Genomic DNA, 26,375 nt, shown 5'->3' on the forward strand with positions numbered 1-26,375 from the left:
CTAGTCAGGCCCCCTCAACTGACCTGAGCTGGCTGCCTCCCATTTCCATTATTGGGAGCTTCACAACAAATTGTCCACCTCAGAGAAGTCTGAGCCCTGGTGAACTGTGGCCTCTGAGGCTTTTTTCATCCCACTAAGATCAAGAATCCCTTTTTGAAGTCAGTTCCTTCTTCTAAAAGATGCAGGTGCTTTCCTCACCCACGTACAGCCTCTAGTGAGGCATGCATTGTAGATCCCATCAAGGACACGGTGAAGGTGTCAGTAAGAAGATTGAGGCTGTTGGATCCCCTGTAACACTGATTTCCTCTACTTTGTGCCAAGGCCTTTCTGGCTTTTCTTTGCTACCTAGCTGAACCCAGCATTCAGTCCAGGTTCCTATTGGCCACCCCACCCCACCATTAGAACCGTGGCCAGTTTCCTGAGCGGTTACACTAACTGCAGAAGTTCAGTTAACCATACCATAACTAGAAATCTAGCCCTATTCAAAAATTAGAATTAGACCCCTCCTTGGCCTAACATCCTCAAAATGTATATCAACAACTATTCCTATGGTTTTTGATGATCCAACTCAGTGAATGCCTGCAGTTTCTTCTGGGTGTTAGTTCTTTGCTTTTCTACCTTCTTTATGTATTTTACCCTCCAGATCGTGTTATGCTTGCATCCTGATTATCCATGCGCAATGAGAGCTGGGTTGTGGGGCAGTTTTCATCATGAAAGCAGGATGCAGTAGAGAGCGTAATAGAGATTTTTAGAAGTTGGCTTTCCCCAACTCCTCTGTTTCCTTTCTGCATCATTTCAATTATCTCACTTTAAAGCCGTGTCTTTCACATGACCAACCAAGGAAAGATGTGAATTCCATTGGCATTAACATTTAACAACCAGCAAAATTCTGAAACCTTAACTTTTGGTTCAGCAAAATACATAGCACAGTCATAGAAGGGCCCTGACTTTTGTGCTGTCTTTGGAGATAAGTATTTGATTTTGGAGCTGGGCTTTTTCTTGTTTTACTATCTAAAATTGTCAGAAATAATCCTATTCCTTGGTTTCAGCATTTCTCATCTCCTTTTAATTGGCACTCCCCCTCCCCCAACTCCTTTACCATCAGCTAGAGCACCTCCCAGGTGATTGCAAGCCAATATGAAGTAACTGTTTTACAGTCGTGAGGTATGAGTGGCTTGAGCTTTCCCATAATGCAAATTGGTTAACAGTTCCTTTCCCTTCATCTGAACTCAGTAATCAGGTTCACATCACCCGTATTTCCCCCATCAGTCTCTCACCTACAACCCCACTCTCTGTTACTAACTGCTAAGTGAGTTAAGGTCTTTTACTTAAAAACAGGAGAAGTCAACTCAAGCAAAAAAGTGGGGAAGCTGGCAGAATCAAAAGATGAGATAGACTACCAGCCTTTGGACAGAGCAGGTCCTATCCTGGTGGGTCTGGGCCCTCTAGGGAAGCCTCTGCTTCTTTTGGGTTTCAAAATCCTGGAAAAGAGAATCTGGTTGGTACAATGTAGGTCAGGTGTGACTGTGCTTGCATCGGTCAGCCCTGGCAGGAAAGAGGAGAGTTAACACATAGGACAAACACACCAATTTGTGTCCACTATCATAGAATAATATTCTTGTAATCATAGGGTGAGGAAGGCCTTTCTAAGCAAAACACAAGATTCAGAAGCTAGAATAGAATAGATTGAAAGATAATAAATATATTAAAATGTTAAGCATCTCTGAAAAATAACACCATAAGAAAGTGGCCAACTGGGAGAAACTATTTGCCACAAGTAGACAGAGAATTTTCCATAATGTATAGAGCTTCTCCAAACCTGTGAGAAAAAAGTTAAACATTGCAGGAGAAAAATTGGCAGTTCAGAGGAGAAAAACAAATGGTCTATAAACATAGGGAAAGAGGCTCAACTATATCTAGTAATCCGGAGATCCAGATTAAAACTAACCATTATTTTGGGCCTGTTAGATTTGAAAATTTTAGAAGATTGATATCAAGTATGGGCAGGGGTATGGGGATAAAGAAACTCTTTCACACAGGTAGGGGAAGTTTAAATTGATACAGCACTGGAAGGATGATTTGGCAGTATCAACCAAATTGTAAATGCTTACACTATCTGACCTAACTTATGGGACTCTATCAGAAAACAAAATATATATTTGTACAAGGATGTTCATTGTAGCATTACTTATAATAGCAAAGAAGATAAAGTGGAAAATATTTATCTATCAAATAGCAGAATGGCTAAATAATTTCTTGCATCTATTATGAAATTCTGTACTGTCATTAAAATAAATGTGTTGACATAGAAAAATATGGGAAAAAACATATTCCAGGGGACTTTACATGGTATAATCCCCTTAAAAAAAAAAATCTATGTATGTCTGCCTTTGAGTGTGTTAATGCCTTTTTTTTTTTTTTTTTTTAAAGTCTGGAGGAACACTGTGAACTGAGCAGTGGTTGCCTACAAGGACGGGTAGAAGACAGGAGAGACATGATAGGGAACTTCCACTTTCTACTGAATTATTTGACTTTCTTTTACAACAAGCATATTTTTAAATAGCATTTTTAAAAGCAGACATTAAAAACTTTAAAGGGGCTTCCCTGGTGGTCCAATGGTTAACACTCCGTGCTTCCACTGCAGGGGGCGCAGGTTTGATCCCTGTTTGGGGAGCTGAGATCCTGCGTGCCTCGCAGTGCAGCCAAAAAGAAGAAGAAAAAAAAAACTTTAAAAAGTTTTTTTTAATATAGTAAACAAAGCTATTCAAGCTTATTAGCCTTAGCATAGTATCCATTATGCTTTAATGTATAGATGGCATATAGAATAGAGTTGGTGTCCCCAGCTTGAACTGTGCCAAGAGTCTTGTGGTCAGGTCTCTGTGAAAAGGAATATCATTAAATGGGAAGTTGTTTTGGAGGAAAAACTGGACCGTGGGGGTGAACAGCTGAAGAAACAATAAGCATAGGAAATGACAGCTGTTTTCAGATATCTGACAGACTAAATGGGGAGTGTGTAACATTTCTATGAAACCCCACCGTAGTTGAAAGTTACGGGTAATGGAACTTTTGTCCTAAAGTTATAAGCTGGAACATTTTACTGACCAGCATTTGTCTCGGAAGGAAGCACTGAATTTGTTTAAAAGAAACACTTTGAAAAGCCACTTATTGAGGTCCCTAAAACATGTTTAAGGTTTAATAAATAAATAAATAGACTTTACTTAGCTCCTGAGATGAAGGGGATAGGAGACAGCTAGGGAAAGAACTAGAGGCAGTGAGGCGGTCACAATCTGTGAATTGTGAAATGTGAAACCCCCCAACCCATGCAGGACCCTGTATCTTTAGTAGAGACAGCTTAATTCTTGGATTTCCAGGTAAAGAAGCATTTATGTGTAATTTGGTGACAGAACTGTGTGGCATCTGAGTGAACCAGAGGCAGAATAGTCTCTACATTGATGAGTTGTCTCCAAATAAATGTATCAGAGCCAAAGGCCTATGGGAATTATCAGTACCTATGTCAAGGGCTTTAGAATTCAACAGTCCAGGGAATTGGGAGTTCAGGATTTCCAAGGGGCAGAGAAGGCACCAGCTGACCCTCCTGGGTTTTACACTAGTCAGTACAAGGGAAAAACAAATTGTGTGTCTGGGTGTTAAGTCCTTCTAAACAGAACTGTTCCAAGATCAGGGGAACTTCCTTGGAAAGTAGTAGGCTCCCCATCACAGCAGAGTGTTCAGGCACTGGTGACTGTGGCCAGAGTATTTGGAAGGGGATTCAAACTTTAAAGTGAATGAGATTCAGTACTATACTGGAGACGTTAGCACAGTAAGGCAAGAAAAGAAATGAAAGGTATTACGGATTGGAAAGGAAGAGACAAAAATCAGTTTTTTTCACAGAGGAGATTATTGTCCCAGAGAAATCCAAAGACTCATCAGATAAATTATTAGAATTAATGTTATTTTAACAGGGTTGATAGATACAAAAACAGCATAAAAAATGAATGCATTTCTATTCATAAGCCACAATCAGGAAATCTAATAATTTTTAAAAGATGCCATTTACAATAACATCCAAAATGTGAAGTACCTAGGAATAAATTTAGTAAAATATTTACAAAATCTTTGGAGAAAATTATAAAAATGTGTGAAGACATTAAAGAAAAAAACCTAAATTAGTGAAAGAGATAAGATCAATGGATTAGAAGGCTCAGTATTGTAAAGTTGTCAATTCTCCCCAAACTGATATATAGATTCAATGCAATTCCAATAAAAATCCCAACAGGTTTTTTGTGGAACTTGACAAGCTGATTCTAAAATTTATATGGAAGAGAAAAGATTCAAGAATAGCCAAGACATTCCTGAAGAAGAAGAACAAGGTGAGGAGACCCGCCTTACCAGTATAAAGAGTCATTATAAAGTTTAGTAATTAAGACAGTTTTGTATTGGCACTGGAATAGATTGACCAGCGGAATAAAATAGAGAACCCAGAAGCAGATTCATATGTAAAGGGAAACCTATTTGTGACAAATGCTGTTGTAGTTTTGCTGGGTAGAGGATGGTCTTTACAATAAATAGTGCTCAGACAACTGGGTAACCCCATGGAATAAATGAAATTGAATTCCTGTCTCATACCAAAAATCAGTCCCAGTTGATGTAAACACTGAAATTTAAAGGAAAAAATGTAGAGACAATAATGTAGGAAAATATACTATGATCTCACATAAGAAGGTGTTCTTAAGACTTAAAATGTTTATAAAGGGAAAGGTTGATCAACTTGACTACATTAAAATGCAAAAATTCTGTTCATAAATAAATACTATAAAGAAAATGAAAGGGCAGGCCACAAACTTGGTAAAAAATACTTGTAACACTTATAACTGATAAAGAATGAGTTTCCAGAACACATAAAGAACTTCTGCAGAGTAGTAAGAAGATAAATAATCCAGTAGAAAGATGGGGAAACACTCAACTAGGTTCTTCACAGAAGAGGAAACCCTGTTGACCAGTAAACTATGAAATGATGGTGAACCTCATTAATAATCAGAGAAATATAAATTAAACCTACTTTTGATACATTTAAAGTCTGACCATAGCAAATGTTGACAAGGATATGGAATAACTGGAATACTTTTTACATTGCTGGTGAGAGTGTAAATTGGTACAGCTACTTTGAAAAACAATTTGACCTCATCTGGTAAGGTTAAAGATAGTCATACCTGAAACTCTTGCACATGTGCATGAGGAAACACATACAGTTAGTGCTCAAAGCAGGACGGTTAACTGTAAACAACCCAAATATTCACCAGTAGTAGAATGGATAAATAAATGTTGGTATGGTCTAAAAATGGAGGACTACAAAGTAGTTAAAATGAATGAACTTTGGCTACATGGAACAATCTGAGTGGAATCTTCAGAACATAATGTTGGGCAAAAAAAGCAAGTCACCATTTATCATTGCATTTTTATCAAAAAATAGACTGAACAATAAAAATATATATTTTTAAGGATACAGAATATATGTATACAAATAAAGCAAGGGGATAATAAATACAAAATTCCAAGTTTACTTGTGAGAGAAGGAAGAGGAAGTGATGAGGAAGTGCCGAAAGAGAACTTATAAGTTAAATTGGGTGGTGGATATACTTTTTTAAAAAATAATTGTAAAAATTGAAAAAAAAATTTTTTTAACTGACATTTAAAAAAAAATGACAGCCTTGCTTCCAGTAAAGGCCTAAGCAAGGGATGAAGTGGTCTTTGATGCCACCTACTGTTTGTGGAGAATTTAACATCTTAGAGCCTTCTGGTTCAGCTGCTTCTGCCCAGCTCTCCAGGCTGGGTATTTTCAGCCTGGAGTAGGATTCCCCTTGTTTTCATCCTTGACCTAGGCTCTTTAATCTGATATTTTACATCTAGTACAGTGTTCTCTAAAGCAAATCTTTTATATTCTCTTGTCAAACAGTGACTCCTGTTTCTTCCTAACTTTGCTTTTAGGAGCCTCAGCCTACCTGGAGACCTAATTTTTCTTCATCATGACTGGGGGAGCTAGGGATGCTGACAGGACTTTGAGATGTGGTCATTGTCATTACTGACCCTGAGGACTATTTTCAAGAATCTTGTTGTCAGTACATCTGTTCTACGTCATTTTAGACAAGGGATGTACAGGAAAAGTAATACCTCAGGATTAGTCTTCAGGGCTTTTAAAAACTTGTGTCTCATCCTGCCCTGCATCAAGGTGGAAATGTAGCCTATCTGGGTGAAGAGAAGGCAAACTGTGGGTTTGTGCAAACTGGGAAATTCCAATCTTCTCGTCCACGAAACTCCTTTTTCCCCTTTATGTATTGACAGCACTGGGTCTGAAGAAATTGGCTTTCCTAGTAAAGTAACATGCAGAACCTCCAGGGTTTTAACTCTGAAAAGAAAATCTCTTGAATAAGTGAAGGTAGATGGACTATGAGACCTTGACTCCTGTTATCTTGGGGTATTTCACTTTAATTTCTCCTACCACTATCTTGCTGGTTCCTAGGAAGTATATTTGCTCCTTCTTAAAACTCTTGTTTCTTTCTGGTAAAATTGGTTCCTTTTAGGCTGGCATTTCCTTTACTTAATCTTTTTTATTATTTTTATCCAAGCTAGAAACCTGAGAGTCATCCTTCATTCCTGTCTCTTTCTCTCCCCAACTTCTGTTCATTCCATCTCTAAATCTAGTCATTCTAACTTCATAATATATCTCAAATACATCTATTTCCTTGTACCATCATCTTTCCACATTCTGTACTTGCCTTCCTCCCAGCCCATTTTCCATGTAGCAGCCAGAGTGATTCTTTAACAGGTAAAGTGGGTTACAGTTTAAAAACCTTGAATGGTTTCCTCGTGCACTTAAAGTAAAATTCAAACTTCCTATTCAAGGACGTATGTAGAAATATGTGATCAACCTTGTCAAAAAACTCATCTCCTCCCACTTCCTCTTGCCATCTCCACCAGCAACATTTTCTACATAACACCCTCACTGACACTTTATTTCCTTACACAAACCAAGCCTTCTCCTGCCTCTGGGTCATCATACATGCTGTTCTTTGCCTGGAATACTATTTTCCATACTCATCCTTCCTCATAGAGACCTACCCTTAATCTGTATTGGGGTATTCCTTGGGCTTTCTGATACTTTCTCTAATAATCTGTTCTCTCATTGCATTTATCATGGTATGTAATTTTGTATTTACTTGTTTTATTTATTTAATATCTGTCTTTCACCCACAAGTTTGCATCGTTCATGAGAGCAAGAACTGTGTATATGATTGATTCACCACTGTTTGCTCTGTACCTAACCCGGTACCTAATAGGTACACATTATATGTTTGTTGAAAGAATGAATGAAAAGTAATACATGAACCATAATTTACTTAACTGTTCTCCTACTGCTGAATACTAAGGTTGTTTTCAGTTTGGGGTCATTCTAAATAATGATGAAGTAAATAATTTGAACAGAGATTTTTATTTATTTAGGCTAGAATCCAGATTTGCTAGGTCAAAGCGTATGAATATTTTTAAGGCTTTAAAACATATTTCCAAATCACTTATCAGGAAGGTTGTCTAGGTTGTAATTTTAAACTATTTCTCTTTTTGCTTTCTTAGTTTTGAATATATAGAACACAGAAGAAAACAGTTCAAATAATAAAGTTTAGCTTCCTGCTCCTATAAAACGAATTTATTGAATGCTTATTCTATGCCAAACATGAGATTATCTTATTTACTCCTTATGTAGCAGATATTATTATCCCAATTTTATGGGAAACTTCGGCCGATTTGCTCAAGTTCATACAATCCAGACTATCTCATGTCAGACCATTTATACTTATCCACATACCTCCCAGTGCTAGCTGATTTACATTTGCTCCCAAACTGCTGCAGATTCAGTGTTACCTCATCCAAGTCCTCTGCTTCCTAACTGCTGCATCCATGTGAATGCCCTCTCACCCACTCACCTGTCCTTGCTTCCTTACCACATGATGCTAGAAGCTGGGCTGCCATACCCCCTTGTCAGGCTCCTAACTCAACTGACCATCCAGACCCCTCCTGTGTGGTTTACTCTGAGATACATCTCAGCTTTGCATGGTGGTCAGCATGGGGATAAATGGCCCATCCTTTCAGTTATGTCCCCAGTCCTATATACTGGGGTGGTCCATTTTGACCCAGCATTGTAACAAGCTGCTAACCACATAGTAATCATATAAAGAGCATGCTATGCTTATAGTAACAGGAAAGGCATTCTGCCCTCTGGGTATTCAAACTCTAAGGAGCTTAGAAACTATTTAGAAGAGAGGTGCACTCTCTGTATTAGGTGCAAGTATTCACCTGGGCACATCTTTTCCCCCCAAGAAAAGGTAGAACTTGCTGCCAGGTCAGAGTATGGTGCAGCAGTTTGCATGTTTGGTGTTTATCCCTGTTAATAACTCCTGTAATTTCTCTTAACCTTTCAGGCTCTCCCTGCTTGTCCTATCCAGGCCACCTGTGAAGCTGCCTCCAAGGAGGAGAACAAGGAAAAAAATCGATATGTAAACATCTTGCCTTGTGAGTGTTTGTAGGGTTTCTTGGGATGTAACCTGAAACTGCATCTGTAGCCAGATTTTCTGAGGATGGAAAGAATCTTGTGATTGATCATAGGAAAGCTGGTAATAAGAATAGAGTCAAGCCTTTGGGCTGAAAGAGCCTTTATGGCTCCCCAGGCAACCCCAGGTGCTCATAAAGTCAGTAGGGGTGCTTGACCAGGTTTTTTGTGGCAGGCCTAAAGTTTGTAGGAAGTTAAGGAGAGCAGTTTCACTAAGACCAGACAGCAAGTACATGGTTGTTGTGGGGTTTTTTTGTTGCTCATTGCAAAGAAATTCCAATTCAGAGTTCTCTTCGTAACTCCTTCCCAGAGTTAGCCATTGCTAATCAGTTTATCTGTAACCTAAGAGATATTTTTCTAGGCTAATGGTCTCCAGAATGGAATATGCATAATCCAGTGGGATGCGAGAGCAAAATGTTTGAACTTTGCTTTATTTTTTATAATTGCTTTTTTAAAAAATTCATCCTTTAAATAATTCCTGGTGTAATTTTGGGTGCATAATATATTAAAGACCACTGTACTAGGCATTTACAGGTACTTATGTCTTATTTGTGTATAAATGCATGTATATATATTATATATTTTTAGTATAACTGGTATGCTGTATACATTGCTCTGACTTTTTTCTTTTTTCTCCCAGTATATATTGGAAAATAAGTCAGATGGAGAAAGATAAATACCATATGATTTCACTCATGTGGAATCTAAAAAAACAAAACAAACCAACAAAACAAAACAAACACAAACTCATAGATACAGAGAACAGATCATTGGTTACCAGAGGGGAAGGGGGTTGGAGGTGGGTGAAATGGATTGGTGGGGGGGTCCTACTGTATGGTGATGGATGGTAGCTAGACTTGTGGTGATCGCTATAGTTATTACAGATGTTGAACTATAATGCTATATACCGAAATGACTATAATATAGAGAAATGTAAAATAAAAACAAAACTAATATGTATTGGTAATTGTCAAGAAACAGAAGTGTTCACTTTCCTTTTTATCAACTGCTTACTATTCCATATTATGGATATATCTTAATTTATTGAACTTAGTCCCCTAATGATGGTTGAGATGTGTCCGAATTTTTGTTGTTATAAATAGTGCTGCAGTGACAACTTTATACTTGTGTGTCTCTCTACACATAGTCATAGATGTCACAACTGGCCTGGTTGCATTGGGACCAGTGAAAAATAAAATTGAATTTAATTGAAAAAAAAATTTTTTTTTTCTAGATGACCACTCTAGAGTCCATCTGACACCAGTTGAAGGAGTTCCAGATTCTGATTACATCAATGCTTCATTCATCAATGTAAGGAACTTGAGCTTTTCTCATTATTTCCTTGATTCCTTCTCAGCTGAATGTTAGGAGGAATATTTGTCATTTCAGTTTTTCCCTGAGGAGTCTGATTTTTTTAAAAGACTGAAAAAATTTTTTTAAAGATCAAACAGTTTAAAATGTATTCTTATGTTTACGTGTCATCATTCCCAGAATTTTCCCATGCAGAAATCTGAACCTAAATGTATACTTTTCTGTAAGAGTCAGTGAATCCTTTATTGAGCTTATTCAGATAACTAAGAACAAAAGCACACCTTGTCCTCCAAACAGGACTAGAATATCTAACTCTGGGTAAGTCTGGTTAGTCATGTCTACTATGAATTGAGAGAAGAGCTGAAACTGAAAGGAGGTTTTTAGGGGTGATTTAGAGAATGTTTATAGCGATGGTGTGCGAGACTTGAGTATGTTTTATAGGCTGACGGGAGGGAACCAGTAAAGAGAGAGTTTGAAAGGAAGAGAGAGCAAGCAAGAGAGCTAGAAAGAGCAAGCATGACTACTGAAGCATGAAGAGAATACTGATGGAATTTGTACACCCATGATTATAGCAGCATTAATCACAATAGCCAAAAGGTGGTAGCAACCCAGGTGTCCATCAATGGAAGAATGAATAGGTAAAATGTGGTATATACATGCAATGGAATATTATTTAGCCTTAAAAGGGGAAGAAATTCTGACACATGCTACAACATGGATGAATTTCGAAGACATTATGGTAAGTGAAATAAGTCAGTCACAAAACAATAAATATTGTGTAATTCCACTTATATGAGGTACCTAGAATAGTCAAATTAATTAAAACAGAAGGTAGAATGGTGGTTGCCAGGGGCTAGAGGGAGGGGGGAGAAGGGAATTATCATTTAATGGGTACAGAGTTTCAGCTGAGGAAGATGCAGAAGTTTTGGAGATGGATGGTGGTGATGGTTGCCCAACAATGTGAATAAACTTAATGCCACAGACCTGTACACTTAAAAATGGCTAAAATGATCAGTTTTGTGTACGTATATTTTACCACAGTTTTTTTTTTTTTTTTTTTTTTTGGCTGCGTCGGATCTTAGTTGCGGCACGTGGGAATCTTCGTTGTGGTGCGAGGGCTTCTCTCTAGTTGTGGTGCACAGGCTTCTCTCCAGTTGTGGGACGCAGGCTCCAGAGCACATGGGCTCTGTAGTTTGCAGCACACAGGCTCTCTAGTTGAGGTGCGCGGGCTTAGTTGGCCCACAGCATGTGGGATCTTAGTTCCCCAACCAGGGATCAAACCCACGTCCCCTGCATTGGAAGGCGGATTCTTAACCACTGGACCGCCAGGGAAGTCCCTTACCACAATTTTTTTTAAAAGAATACTGATGGAGAGATTAGTGTTGAACATAAGAATGGATGTTTTTTCCTCTGAGACTGATGGTAAAGGAATATAGAATAGATAGAGGTGGTTTGTAGGTGTGAATAAATCAAGCTGAGGGAACTCATCTTTTTTCTAAGAAGTAAAGTCAGGGTTATCTGCTGAAAAGGGAGGATGGGACTGTGACAGAGTACTGAAGTCAGTAAGAAAGAATACTGAAAAGAGCATGAAAAAAGCATGTTTAGCTGCACCGAGGAACTACCTAAGGTGGAAATCTTTGATATATAGGGGCCTCAGTTGTGTGATTTTCTCCAGTTGTACCCTAGGATTGGTGATATACAGAAAACATGTGGTACTCAGACAAAGGGGCTAGGGAAGTCAGTTGTTGCTTCAAGTAGTCAGCCGAGGGCTTCAGGTTCAGTAGAGAAAGGAAGGGATCAAGGACTAGGTCTCAAGAAATTGAAAGAGCAGTCTTGGGATAAGAAAAGGAGAAAGATGGAAGAACAAGAGGCTGTGGCTAAAAAATAGGCTATCAGATGGACTTCAGAAATGGAGTAGTGCAGGCACCCTCACTAGTATGGATTTGCTGAAATTCCTGGATATGTTTCTTAGTGATGGTCATATGTTTATAGTTAGAAAGAAAGGAACCCTGGTAGAAATGATTGATGTAGTGGATAAGGAAAATGGAAAAAGGCTAGTAACCAGCTAAGAGTCCCAGGATTTAGATCAAAGATTATGATGAAATGTTTGGGAGGAACAGGTTGAGTTTAACATTATATGGAAGAGTATAGCAATATCAGAATGTTTCCATCTGCAGGTAACAGAATACTCAGCTAGAAGTGGTCTACACAGGAACATTTACTTCTCATATAATCTGAAGGCAAGTGTATAGCAGTTCTAGGGTGGGCTGAGTCTGTGACTCAGTGACATCCTTAAGAAACCAGGTGTTTCCATCTTTCTACTCATATCTTCAGCCTATTGGCATTGTCTCTTGCTCACAAGATGGTTACAGCAGTTCCAAACATTTCTTATAAACACAACAAACAACATAGAGGAGGAGGAGGAGGTGGAGAATTTCTGCATGTGCTTTTCTTTTTATTAGGGGCATGACCTTTCTCAGAAGCCTCTCCGGTACAGTACCCTTCAGAGCCCACAGGCCAGGATTGGATCACATGCTTACACCCTCTCTCTAGTCACTGGCTAGGGCACTGAGAATTATCATGATTTACCCTTCTGGGGCTGAGGAATGATCACCTTCCAAGCCAATGAAAGGTAAATGTCTGAACAAAAGCATGGTTTTGATGGCAAGAAAGAAAGGGAAGGAATAGCTTTTCAGTTAGTAACCAGCAGTGCCTGTCACCATAACCAGTTTGGCTCCTTCCCACATTGAAGGTGAAGACAGACAAAAGTAAGTTGGATGTTAAGGCTGGTAAGCAAGTAAGATGGGTCTATTCATGGTCATGATAAGCAAGGCACTAGAAGGAAACAAGCCTTCTCCTTTGGCCATGCTTAGTTGGAGCTCACAATAGGGCATCCTATAAAGCCTTGATGGTTATCGGAGGTTATTAATAGGTGATATGAAAGTTTAGATGAAGAGGGTTAAAGTGGAGGTACTTATGAAGTCAGTGAAAATAGAAAAGCAGGAAAAAGCTTATGGTTAACCATGAATAAGAGTCAGGGATTAAAGAAGATTTAGGTTTATTAAATTCAGTCAACATTTTTTGATCACCTGCTGTGTGGTAAGCACTGGGGGTAGGCTCCAAGGTTACAGAGATAAGATATGGTCCCTAGTGTGATCTACCTACAGGTAGATCATAACCTTTAGTGTGCAACATGTGTGAAGGAGATATTCCCAGATCCTTTGGGACTTAGAGAAAGAAACATTCAGCCAACCTGATGAGCCAGTAGAGCTGAATATTGAAGGGTAGGTCTGAATTCAAGAGAAGAAAGATGGACAGAAACTTCAAAGCAAAAAGAGAAGTATGGGCAAAGTCAGAGACTGGAAACAGTAGTCTTAGTTATAAGATACAAGATGGGAAGTCATGGGGGATGAGGCTTGGGGGATTGGTAGGAACTCGATCTTAGAAGACATTGAATGTCAAGTGTGTCTGTTGGGGTTCTTAGTTGCAGATGACAAGAGTCCACTTTCTGTCTATTCTTTTCAGCAGGAAGGGGTTTATTATAAGATAGTGGGTGGCTTACAGAATCTGCGGGAGAGTCACCAGGAACAGAGCAGCCGTAGATGTACCCAACTACCCCATGTGACTCTCGTAGTGAAACCCCTGCAGAGGTGCTACAGAAGAACTCGGTGCGTCCGCTGCCATGCTTGCCCAAAGACCAGATCTTCCTAGCACAGTCACCATCTCACATTACTCACGTCTGTCCCAAGTCTTATATGGGACTGCTAGGAAGAAACTGGGTTCTTAGGCAGAACTGAGCTGCAAGAGAGTCTAGGGAATTTAGCTTTTAGTTTTTCAGCCTCTATAGAAAGAAAGTCACGCTAGAAGTGGGTGGGACTGGATGCTGATTGAGTCACCTCATGGTATCTACAAATTTTCAGTACAGCTTAGAGCTTTTGTTTTTTATTTATTTTTGGCTGCGTTGGGTCTTCGTTGCTGCGCGCGGACTTTCTCTAGTTGCGGCAAGCAGGGACTACTCTTTGTTGTGATGCGTGGGCTTCTCATTGCGGTGGCTTCTCTTGTTGCGGAGCATGGGCTCTAGGCACGCGGGCTTCAGCAGTTGTGGCACACAGGCTCAGCGGCTGTGGCTTGTGGGCTCTAGAGCGCAGGCTCAGTAGTTGTGGCGCACAGGTTTAGTTGCTCCACAGCATGTGGGATCTTCCCAGACCAGGGCTTGAACCTGTGTCCCCTGCATTGGCAGGCAGATTCTTAACCACTGCGCCACCAGGGAAGTCCCCAGCTAAGAGTTTTGATTTCTAGGCAATGGGATAACTTTGAAAGGTGTTAAAGACAAGGAGCAATATGGCCACATTTGTATATTGATCACTCAGGTTACCGTGTGCAACATGGATTTAGGAAGGGCCGATTGAGGGCTGTTACAGGAGCATGCTACAGATGCTGAGGGTAGAAGGGTTGAAGAAGAAGCATCAAAGTAAAAACGACTTTGGAGGTAGAATTTAGCAGGATATGGTGATTGATTAATATATGAGAGAGTATATAGGGTGATACCCTGTAGAGTGTATTTAGGGTGGAGTTTCCTTCTTTCTCCATTTCTGGGCTGGAGGAAACACCTGAACATGTGGAATCCCAGTGCTGGGCAGCCAGGGCCATATCCACAGCCCCGTAACGTCGGGTACCCTGGAGGTTGCAGTCCTGCTCATCCACCACCTGCCAACCCGACCTTTCCTCCAGACCCCTTTCCCACTCCCCCAGGAGCACCCCAGGGGAATCCAGCTTTTCACCCTGGTGGGCCACAACTAGGGTATCCAGGATGCCAACCCTCAGGTCCCTACCCCCCTCCATACCCACCACCTGACCCTGGTATTGGCTCCTGGCATGGTAGGACCAGGAATGGTGATGGACAAGGAGATGCAGAAGAAAATGAAGAACGCTCATAAAAAGAAGCAGAAACACCACAAGCATGGCAAGCATTCCTCCTCTTCCTCCTCTTCCAGCAGTGACTCTGACTGAATACAGGGCCTGGACCCTTTCCTTCAGTCTCTCCAGTTCTGCTCTCCCATCAAGCTTTAGATGCCATCTTGTACTGGGGGAAATTAGCCCTTGTGTCCCTCCCCACCTCACCTCCGCAATCTGAGCCTCACTCTGCTATTCAACCCTAACTGGCGAGGGAAAATGGGAAAAGAATTGCCATGGGCTAACAAAGGCCATCTTCGCACTGCTTTGATAGAACTTTTAGCTGATGAGTTTTGCAAGAGATCTATTTTTTTGAAGATGGTGAGATTTGAGCTAAATGCTGAAGACGTGATTTTTTACACACATTGTGTAAATGTGTAAAATGTGATTTTTTACATTCTTGTGTAATACTTATGCTTGGGGAGATGCTGTGGAAATTTAATTATGGGGGAAAAAAACAACCTATACCTTTCTTGTTTAAAAAAAAAAAGAGTATAGGGTGATCCACGTGGATGTATCCAGCATAGTTGGGCATCATTAATCTGAGCTCAGGGGAGAGATTCCAAAGCCATGGACTTTGAAGTCATTAGAGAGAGAAGAGTGGGCCCTGGAGCCCACAAACCTCTGCCAAGGCACACTGGGCAAGAGGTGCTCATTAGTGAGACAGAACGAGACGAGGAGAGAAGAGCATCTCAGGGGGCAAAGAGTAAAGCATGGAGAAGTGTTAGGTGGTCAGCGGGGTTGAGTGCAGATGAGAGATCCAGTGGGAAAGAGGGAGCAGATGTCCTTAGGACTTGGAGTATAGAGGCAGGCAATAACCTTTGCTAAAACAAATTGTGGCCATTTGTTGTGGGCTGCCAGTTACACTTACGAAACCCTTTTTTCCTCCCAACATGATAGAGGTACAGTTTATGTAACAGAAATTCAAACATTTAAAATGTAGAATTCAGGGCTTCCCTGGTGGCGCAGTGGTTGGGAATCTGCCTGCCAATGCAGGGGACACGGGTTCGAGCCCTGGTCTGGGAGGATCCCACATGCCATGGAGCAGCTGGGCCCGTGAGCCACAATTACTGAGCCTGCGCGTCTGGAGCCTGTGCTCCGCAACGAGAGAGGCCGCGATAGTGAGAGGCCCGCGCACCGCGATGAAGAGTGGCCCCCGCTTGCCACAACTAGAGAAAGCCCTCGCACAGAAACGAAGACCCAACACAGCCATAAATAAATAAATTAAAAAAAAAAAAAGCAATCTATTACTAATCTGACCATACACTATCATGTTAACTAGTCAACGTAACTAAAAAAATCTTCCTAAAAAATAAAAAAATAAAAAAAAATAAAATGTAGAATTCAATGATTTTTAGGAAGTTTACCAAGTTATGCTGTCATCACTATAATTGTTTTAGAACTTTGTTAGTGGCTTTATTGATGCAATTCACATACCATAATTTTCACCCACTTAAAATTATCAATTCAGTGGTTTTTAGTATATTCACAGATACGTGCAACTATGACCAATTTTAGAACATTTTCATCACCTCAGAAGAGAAACGCTGTACCTTTTAGCTATTGCCTCTTAGTTTTAGAACTTTTTGCTCACCCCAGAAAGAACCTTCTTGTCCATATACAGTTACTCCCCATTTCCACCCCCTGGCAATCATTTACCAAGCCCTTTTTGCGCACAGAACGAAGATCACACATGAATCTTGAAGAGAGGTGGTACCACGGAGTGGTGGCAGCAGGCAGGGGGGATGGGTTCTATGGTTTGGAGAATACAAAGGTCTGAAAGTGAACCTGACATTGGTAACAGGAGAAGATGAAATAGGCAGTACAGACGGCAACTGGGCTTCCCTCCTGGAGTCTTAGGAGGGACCAGCTTCCTCTGTCACCTTGAGGTGTCTAAGGGTATAGAGGGTCTTTAGAAGTGTTTTGTTTTTGTTTTTAAACTGGTAGGAATGTAGGTGCCACCTAGAGCCAACTTGGCATTTGACTTTCAGAATCCAAAGATGTCTCAGGAACCAGGGAGCCACATTTCATCTTTCCCTTGCACAGAACACAAGGAAGATCAGTAGTTTTGCCTCATTCTAGTTATTCCTTACTGGTTGAGCAATGTCAGCATATCACTATGTAGGCATGTTTTCATGGGGGATATATAGCACACTCCTGGTAAAGATGGAGCAGGAAGCACTTTGGGGCTGGGCCCTCCAACAGTGCTTTTAAGCTATTCATGACCCACATGCTCCAGCGAGAACTTGGCAGCAACTTCTCCTGGAGCAAGGATATTATACGGCTTAACATACTCTTAAGAGCGTCTCAGTTTTAATTACAGGTTTAGTGCTATAAGCAGAATGCAGCATCCTGAATTAAGGCTTTATCAGTTTCCATCTTCTAATGGTTGAAAACTTTTGGAGAATTCCTCTTAATAAAAATCTTAACAAGCTTCTTATTGTTAACTCTAAACATGTCCATATTGAGGCCTAAAGCTTTCTCCAGTGCTGGGAGCAACCCTGCCCTGACCTTGTTTGAGCTGGAATAGGAAGTGGCTTCTCAGACTCGGCCCCCTCCTTTACTCTGCCACTGCCTTGCAGACTAGTATTTCACATCATCACCTTGGTATGGTATCCCACCCATGAAGCTGCCTTCCTCATTGCCCATCTTAGTGCTGTCTGAGAGAGGCAGAAGGTGATTTACAATCCTTAAATCAAATGATTTTTCACTTACCTGGGACGTCTCAAGTGAACACTATATTTAAACAATGAGGTTGAAAAGATATATGACTAAACAGTAAAGAAAGTTACTGCCAGTGTCAGTTTTTCAGAGGCTCCTTATCTATTAAGTGACGTCCCCAGGCTCCTTGGCTTCTTTGTCTCCCACTTCCTGTAATGGAGAACCCTCTTGTCAAACACTGGGAGCTGTTACACCATACCCATGGGCTATTCCCCGAAAACTTTTGCACCTGGGTAAAGCATCAGCAAGAAAATAACCCTTTTTCCTTCCTCGTGTGGGCCCAGCCTCACATGCTTCTGACTTGGAGGGTTCCTACACATTAACACTAAGACCCAGATTGTCAGCAGCTAAGAGAGCATCAGAACAGGGTCTAGCCTAGGAGTTGTTATTTGGATGTTCTTATACTAACGTTTGTTAATAATTCACTTTAAGAAGACTGCCTAGACCATGTAATCTTTGCTTCCTGCTATCCAAAGCTAATCCCATGAAAATTTCTAGAATGGAAAGCCTTGTTAATTGCCTGGACCTTTTCACAAGGAAGTCTTTGTAAACTGGTTGGGAGTCTGGAGGATTTCATTCCCATCCATTTTTGGGTTTTCACTTTCTGTTTCTCCTCTACTCCTCTCCCACCCCACCCCCAGGGCTACCAAGAAAAGAACAAATTCATTGCTGCACAAGGTAAAGTAAGATAATTTTTTACCCTTGGGCTTAACCATGAATGGATTTGGGATTTTTCTTCCAAATGCTAATAGATTACTCAGAATATATTAGCTTTTCTGTAATTATTACCACCTGAAAGAAATATAATCTACCTTGCAGGTTTATAACTAAGGGCCTTCATCTTGATGACTTAGTGTCGAGGGATCCTTTGAAAGAAATTCTTTTATATATGTGCATAAAAAGTACTGAAGAAGGCTATATACACACACACAACACAGTTTAATGAGGTTCTCTGTCTTGGGGTCGTTTGGGAACCTTAAGTTCAAACCAGGCTGCTCAGAATTGGAATTTGGATTTAGTCTCCAAAGAGGATTGGCCACCTCACTGGTCCAGGCTGACTCATCTCCTCCTCCCACTCATGGGCCTGAGCTCCACTATTATTCACAGATAAGTGGTCTAAGAACCCTCAGAGCAGGGACCCAATGCCATGGTCCTATACATGCTCTGCACATGTTTCCATAGCCTGAAGTTCTAACAAGTGTCCTCACCTTTGGGATCCTAGCAAAAAAAAAATCTTGATGCTTGCAGCACTAAAAAGTAATTGATGTTATTATGGTCCATCAAAGTCCATTTATTTAATCACTCAACAAATATTTATTGACCATTTATTAATATTATGTGCCAGGCACTGGCCTAGGTGATGGGGATATGTAGGGGAATAAAACAGAATATGGTCTCTGCCTTTTTGGAGCCTTTAGTTGGTAGAGGATAATTTATAGCAAAATAAACAGAAGCTTTGGTAAGTGGCTATCCTGTTCAATACGGTAGCCACTAACCACATGTGGCTATTTAAAATAAAATTTTGGGGAGCTCCCTGGTGGTCCAGTGGTTAGGACTCTGTGCTTTCACTGCTGAGGGCACGGGTTCAATCCCTGGGTATGGAACTAAGATCCCGCAAGCCGTGTGGCGAGGCCAAAAAATAATAAAATAAAATAAAATTTTAAATTCAGTTCCTCAATCACACTAGTCACATTTTAAGGCTCAATAGCTACATGTGGCTAGAGGCTACCGTATTAGTGCAGATATGAAACATTTCCATCATCACAGAAAGTTCTGTTGGACAGTACTGTGATCGTGATAAAATAGGGATAGAGGTAAAATGAGGCAGAGGTGGTCAGAAGTCTTAGATCCTCCTTGCCCTTGCAGTCTCCCACCAGGACCTGGCCCTTGCCTAACTGGACCCCACTTTCCCTCCCTCTGTAGCCATCTGTCAATTCAGGTCCACCCTCCAAGGCCCACCTCAGCTACCACCTACTCAGTGATGATTTTGGCACCAACAGCCACATATAACCTCATCCTCTCTTTGTTTGCCATGGGGCCTTGTTGATGCTAAAATAGTTCTTAATTAAGTTCACCTTTGATTTCCCCGTTAGCCTTTTATCAGACTCCCTCCCTCTTGAACTTCTCCACAGTACTTCACACTCCTTGAAACCCTCCTGTTATTTCCTGCCATTCAGTTCTCTTGATTTTTCTCACTTTTCTAAATATTGTTTCTCTAGCTCTTATTCTTCTTTCTGCCCCTTAAGTATAGTTTCTCTTCAATATTGTGGATGACTACTTCCCTTGAAACTCCATTCTTGTCTTTCATGGCACATTTCTGTCCATTCTTCTGCCTCCCGGGCTTTTTGTTCTGTCTGAACTTGAATAATGCTTGAAGATCCCCAGCATTCTGTGTTTGACCCCTTCTTTACTCCTCCCCCTCCGTGTCCTCTTTGAGAGACCTCATCTAATACCCACCTCTGTTTGACTGGCTGCTGCCTCTCTTGAGCTCCAGAGCCACATTTTCAAACCAACTTTGTACTCTTCCGCTTGAGTACCCCCACAGACTCTAGATTCAGCATCAGAAACTGAAACGTGACTCTTCCTCAGCCCCAAAGCTGCTTTTTCTCCTATGTTCTTTAGAGACTGGAATGTAATCTATATTCATGGTGACTGGAATGTAATCTACCTAATCAACCAAACCAGATTTGGGATCATCCAGATCTCCTACCTGTCCCTTGCTTTACATATGACTAGTCCTCTTGTTTCTCTCTCCAAAATCTGCCTTCTCTGCCACACTTCCTTACTCTCATCTCTTGTTCCAGCTCTGTTGCAGTAGCCTACTGATTGATCCCTCTAGGCCCTAGCTTTGCTCCTTGCATTCCTTCCACCAGAATGGCCTTTCTTAATGCAAAATTTTTGTCAGACTCTCATGAAAATCCTAGAATGATTTTTCATTATCTGTAAAACAAGCCTTCCTTAGCCTGGTCTCCATCCCTTTAGATCCTGGTACCTCACCTATCTTTCTAGCTTCATCTTCTACCTTCTACACACCCTACACAGTGACCTCACTGAACTCCTTACAGTCCCTGGATGTCTCATGCTCTTACTTGCTGCTAGCCCCCTGCACCTCTGCCTGGAGTACCTCTTCTCCCTATGCCTCCTTTCTAGACTCCCATCTACTTTATCTGTCCTAACATATGGCTCAAATGTCATCTTCTCCAGGAGATTTTTCCTGACCTTGCCAGGCAGTGAAACAATTCTGCCTCTGTACATCTTTCCAGTATGTGTCCACTTCTGTCATTATTTGTTTTTCTTTTTAATATTTTTCTTTTTACCAAAGGGAATACAAATTTTAAGAAAGTCAAAAGGTATTACAAGGTCTATAAAAACAAAGTTCTCCCCCCTTTCGTCTATACTTTTTTAGTCTAAAGCAGCCATTTTTATCTGTTGACTTTTTCTTATTACAGATGATAACTTATTTAATCCTCTTACAAACTACCTCACACTCAGACAGACATGTCCCTTTTCCCCATTCTCCCAGTGGAGTTAAATCACAATTTGTGGTGAAGATAATACTTGTTATTTACATTCTTATTACTATGCCAATATTATTCACAGCTAAAGCACATAATATATGATTTTTTTGGTACAGTTTTTGGTTTCCCTCTTTCCCAAGAGTTAATAATTGCCTTTTTTCCTTATTCACTTAGTTTTTTATATACCTAGCACTGATTTTTTTTCTCTTAAACTCTTTGCTAGAAGTATATATTTCCTCTCAGTACCCTCAGATACATGAGGTTTAATTTTTTTAGTTTAATTTTTTATCTTGGGATCCTTCTAGAACCTTATTCCTTCAGCTCCATTCTGGATTGATCTAGCCTCTGGCAGAATAATTATCCTGAGCCTTCCCTCTACCAACACCCTGGGAATTCTGTTAGTCTCTCTCCTGTGTTAGATCCCACTTTTTTCTTTTTCTTTGTTTGTGCCCTTCTAGTGACTTTCTGGAAAAGACTGTGTGGGAGGTAAATTTTAAATTTCAGCCTAAGCAATTTACCCAACCTCTCTGGCTAATGACACCCACCTCAGAGCATGGTAAGAAAGAGTAAATGAGATATAAAGCACATAGCTCACTATCTCGCCCATAACATAGGTATTCTATAGGGGTCATGATTTCTAATCCTCAACTGTAGTATCCTTGGGAAACATTATTCATGTTCTCTTTTTATTTTAAGAACCTCACATCCCCACTTCACTCCCTAGTGAAGTGCCTGGCACATACATGGTGGATACACAGGAAATGTTCAGTTAGTAAGTAGGTGGATGGGTAGATGGGTGATATATTTAGCTGGGGGCATGTGGGCACAGGCTTCCAAAAGTCAGGAATGAATGTTCCCAGTTTCCCAGCATCTTTCTTCCTCTTGGTGTGTGTTCTCATCTTTGCTGTTGGCTACTATAGGACCAAAAGAAGAAACGGTGAATGATTTCTGGAGGATGATCTGGGAACAAAACACAGCCACCATCGTCATGGTGACCAATCTGAAGGAGAGAAAGGAGGTGAGTGGAGAAATTTGATGGAATGACCCCTGATACAGGCATGACCAACAGAGGGACTGCTTTGCTGGAGTTCTGTGTTTGAGCCTAGGCTCTCCACCCTTTGTGGCTTCTGTGCCTGTCCTTCATCCAGACAGAACCCAGGCCAGTGTGCCTACTACATTTTCCTGTGGCCTGGAAGCCTCCGATGAACTCAGAGGTATACCTAGTGCACACCCTGTGTCTGGTGACCAAACAGCTCACCTTAGATCCAGAACATCCTGGAAGAAAGACTTGGGCCATTAGACAAGGAAAAGCCATAGTGGGGCTTTTCTCCCCTGGCTTCTCTAGTCCCTCACTCCCCTGGGTTTTTTGTTTTTGTTTTTGTTTTGTTCCTTCTCCTGAGATAGCAGAGGGAGCTGTATGAACTGAGAGACCCTGCAGGGCACAAGGAAATGTGAGCCCCTGAACTGATCCTTCAGGCAGCCTTCTGACTGGTTCTTTTCTTTCTGTGGCTGCCAAGTCCATGCCTGGTCAGCTCCATCACTGGGCCACAGCCAACACCAGTCCTGAGTCCTGGATCAGGCCCCAGAGAGGAATCCCGATTCGTGACAATCTTTCTCCAGGATGGCCCTAGAGTCAACCTGATACCCACACTGGGCTGTTGGATGTATTGATTGGCTTAGGAGGGATAGCTTTAGGGCTGGGCTTTAGGTTCATTTCCTCCAACCCTACCTCTGGCTCTTGGGAGCTGTCCAAGGCCTAGTCAACCAGAGAAAGCCTTGGGCCTCTCTTGGCAGGTTTACAGTCTGCATCAGTCCACCCTGGTGACTCCCTCATAGCAGGTTGCCCATTCCAGGGGATTAGACAGACTTGCCCCTAGAGCATGACCTGGGATATTGTGGAAGTACAGATTTTGTAGGTAAAATGGCTTCCAATTTGCCCTGAACTGAGAGACTAGAGGTGGGAAAGAGTGAGAAGTATAGGGCTGGGGATCTGCATAAGTTAAGAGATTATGCTAAACAGGATGGAAGCTGAGGAACTTAAAAAAAGAACAGTTAGGGAGTTCCCTGGTGGCCTAGTGGTTAGGATTCTGGGCACTGCTGTGGCCTGGGTTCATTCTCTGGTCAGGGAGCTGAGATCCTGCAAGCCGCATGGCGTGGCAAAAAAAAAGGAACAGTTAAATAAGTCTGTAGCTGACTGAGGTGAGAGAAGAGGCCATAGGGCTTTCTGAGGATTTTAGTCTGGGCTTTTGTGGTCCTTTTCTTTAGGGCCCTTTACACGTGCTGGGGGCGGGAGGTCTGAGGTCAGGCGGATGCATGTCTGTTCCTTTCCAGTGTAAGTGCGCCCAGTACTGGCCAGACCAAGGCTGCTGGACCTATGGGAATATCCGTGTGTCAGTAGAGGATGTGACCGTACTGGTGGACTACACAGTGCGGAAGTTCTGCATTCAACAGGTACTGTCTCCTACCTCCTTTCTTGGTTCTCATTTAGAATCTGCTGACCATTAAGAGGGCAGACAGGCTGAGTCATCCCCATCTTACTCAGGGTGGTCAGGAATTGCTGAGTGTGCAAAATGTTCGAACTCTGAAATCAGAGTTCTGGGCTCCCAGGGGATTTTTCTTTTTTCTTGTTTTTTTCTTTTGGTCAAAGCTAAGGGGGGAACATTTTCATGACTTTTCATGGCTGGGAGAAAAAGTATTACTGAGATGGAGTTTGGTCATCTTAGGTATGAACCAAGTGCATCAGGAGGTATTGCACCAGTATCTTCTGGTACTTGACTTACCTCTCCTCCTTTCTTACCCCAAAGGCTCCTGACATCAAGGATGTGGTGGGCCCTGCTCCTGACCCTCCAGGGTGACCCTGGAGGCTTGAGCAAAGGTTGCCTTCAGCTGAGGGCAGCGTGGTGCTATGAAAAGAGGGCTTACCAAGAGTCAGGAGACCTGCATTTTAGTTCTGACCTTGCCTTTTACTACTCCTGGGACCTAGACCAGGTCATTTAACTTTTCTGAGTTTCACATTTCACATCTGTAGGCTGTGAATAATAGTAACAGCCTGCCTACCCCATGGGGTTCCTGGGAAGGTTCTCTGTCCATGGTTAAAACTTTCTTGGGAAGTTTAGTCCTCTCACTTTCCCATTGTCAGTGATAGCCACAGCTGGCCCTGGCCCCTAAGCCTCACCCTCCTTCCCCTGGTGCTGCCCTACCCCAGGGTATCAGGGCCAACACACAGGGATCTCTTCAATTCACAGGTGGGCGACGTGACCAACAGAAAGCCACAGCGCCTCATCACTCAGTTCCACTTTACCAGCTGGCCAGACTTTGGGGTGCCTTTCACCCCGATTGGTATGCTCAAGTTCCTCAAGAAGGTGAAGGCCTGTAACCCACAGTATGCAGGGGCCATCGTGGTACACTGCAGGTCAGTGTGGCCTGACCCTTGGCTCCCCACTCATGTCACATTCTGCTCCCATGCTGAGAGCAGGGAAGGCACAGGGGTCCTGGCTGAGGAGGCTAGCACAGAGCGGATGAGCTCTTGGGGCACCAGGGCAGCATCCAGAGAGACTCCTCAAGAAAACTAGGTGCTGGGTGGAAAGCACTTGAGGAAAGAGGGAAGGGCAATCCTCCAAGATTGGGGGTGGGGTGACCACTGCTATGAAGCCAAGAAGCTAGGTTGAGTGCTGCCTTGTGTTCTTGGAATCTTCAGACCATTCTAAGTGTCAAGGTTCTCTGGTCCTGATAACTAGAGGTAAGGAGTTCAGGATACAGTGGAGTTGTTGGCTCCGTGAGAGTCCCAGCTCTACCCCATACAGAATTAGAATTTAAAGCCTTGAAGAAAGAGCCCTACCCTGTGCTGCCCCCTCCCTGAGTGTTCCCACAAGACGTGCTAGCCATCCCAGTAATACTCCTGCTCTCTGGCTACAGTGCGGGTGTAGGGCGTACAGGAACCTTTGTCGTCATTGATGCCATGCTGGACATGATGCATACAGAGCGGAAGGTGGACGTTTATGGCTTTGTAAGCCGGATCCGGGCACAGCGCTGCCAGATGGTGCAAACAGACGTGAGTGGTTTGTGGGTAGGGGGCATTCCAGGACCAAAACATCTACCCGCCTCATGGATTACTCAGCCTCCCAGGTTATTGTAAATGATCATCATACAGTGTGATGAAGGGCCCTTATAAATTACGTATTAAAAGAACTATGGCGCACAGAGGAGGCTGTGCCTAGGGGAATCTGGAAGGTGGGGCAGATGTCATTTGCACTAGACTCTAAGGATATGGAACAGGTCCTGAGGGAAGTAGGTATGTGGGCAGCCAAGGGAGCCATTGCCACAGAGTTGTGATGCAGCTCAGCCAGGTCCAGGAGCAACAGGGAGATCAGCTCTGTGGTTAGGGCATGGAGTTCAAAGGGCACAGCACTGGGAGGGGAGGGGGGTGGCACAGGTTTTGTGTGTCACCAGAATTTGACAGCCCCTCAGTCTATCCAGTCTGTGCTCTCTGAATGAGCAGGAGTTGGAGTTGTCCTCTCCAGGAGGGTACCAGAGTAGGACCCTCCCTTCCAAGTTTAAGCACCCCCAGAGGGACTCATGCCTTTCGAGTCCTGCCTCCCTGAATTGGGACAAGAGTGAATCATTTTATCTCTGCTAGTATTGAAGAAGTGGACTGAAGTGAAATGGGAGTGGGAGAGAGTGCTCTGGCACCACCAGGACCATGTGTGTAACTGGGAACTCGGGCATCATCTGCATTTCAGATGCAGTACGTCTTCATATACCAAGCCCTTCTGGAGCATTATCTCTATGGAGATACAGAACTGGAAGTCACCTCTCTAGAAACACATCTGCAGAAAATTTACAACAAAATCCCAGGGTCCAGCAACAATGGATTAGAGGAGGAGTTTAAGGTAAGTTGGAGCTGAGCTCTTTCAGGATGAAGGATCTGTGTGACCTACAGAATACGGGATGCTTGACTCCTTGTGGATTTACCAACAAATGGTGAATCCCCTTGCAAAGCATGTGGGTGGTTAAGGAGGTGGGTCTCTGGCCCTTTACTCATACCCTAGTCATTCTCAACCCATCCTGCACGTTAGAGTCACTTGTGTTGTGTTTAGGGGGGGAAAAAAACGAAAACAGGCAATGGTATTTTTTTTAAGTCCCCCAGCTCCCCCTCCCAGGTAATTATAATGTACAGCAAGAGCAAACGTTCTCTGCAAAGTAAATATTTTTGGCTTTGCGTGCCATACGGTCTCTATTTGCAACTACTTAGCGCTGCTGTTATAGCACAAAAG

General features: G+C 42.2%; 1 protein-coding gene, 1 long non-coding RNA gene and 1 pseudogene across 6 annotated transcripts in view; all 3 read left to right on the top strand.

Moving 5' to 3' along the window:
* The window catches only part of PTPRA (protein tyrosine phosphatase receptor type A), a 184,872-nt gene that overhangs the window by 142,212 nt on the left and 16,285 nt on the right, over positions 1 to 26,375 (top strand). For 3 of the 4 annotated variants that reach the window (XM_082359031.1, XM_082359032.1, XM_082359033.1), the window contains 8 exons: positions 8,472 to 8,562; positions 9,834 to 9,910; positions 18,226 to 18,262; positions 22,023 to 22,120; positions 23,434 to 23,553; positions 24,348 to 24,514; positions 25,018 to 25,153; positions 25,842 to 25,991. In XM_082359031.1, the coding sequence (XP_082215157.1) occupies positions 8,472 to 8,562; positions 9,834 to 9,910; positions 18,226 to 18,262; positions 22,023 to 22,120; positions 23,434 to 23,553; positions 24,348 to 24,514; positions 25,018 to 25,153; positions 25,842 to 25,991 (876 nt within the window). Of the gene's footprint in view, positions 1 to 4,276; positions 4,371 to 8,471; positions 8,563 to 9,833; positions 9,911 to 18,225; positions 18,263 to 22,022; positions 22,121 to 23,433; positions 23,554 to 24,347; positions 24,515 to 25,017; positions 25,154 to 25,841; positions 25,992 to 26,375 lie in introns of all 4 variants that reach the window. The other variant, XM_082359034.1, reaches the window with a different exon arrangement.
* The window catches only part of LOC309612911, a 130,209-nt gene that overhangs the window by 37,175 nt on the left and 66,659 nt on the right, over positions 1 to 26,375 (top strand). The gene's annotated exons all lie outside the window — the stretch shown is intronic.
* LOC309612884 (proline-rich protein 13 pseudogene) lies at positions 9,920 to 18,215 on the top strand (annotated as a pseudogene). Its single transcript has one exon. The product of its transcript is annotated as a proline-rich protein 13 pseudogene (transcript).

Source organism: Balaenoptera borealis, assembly GCF_965194805.1.
Source record: "Balaenoptera borealis genome assembly, chromosome: 16".
Taxonomy (NCBI): domain Eukaryota; kingdom Metazoa; phylum Chordata; class Mammalia; order Artiodactyla; family Balaenopteridae; genus Balaenoptera; species Balaenoptera borealis.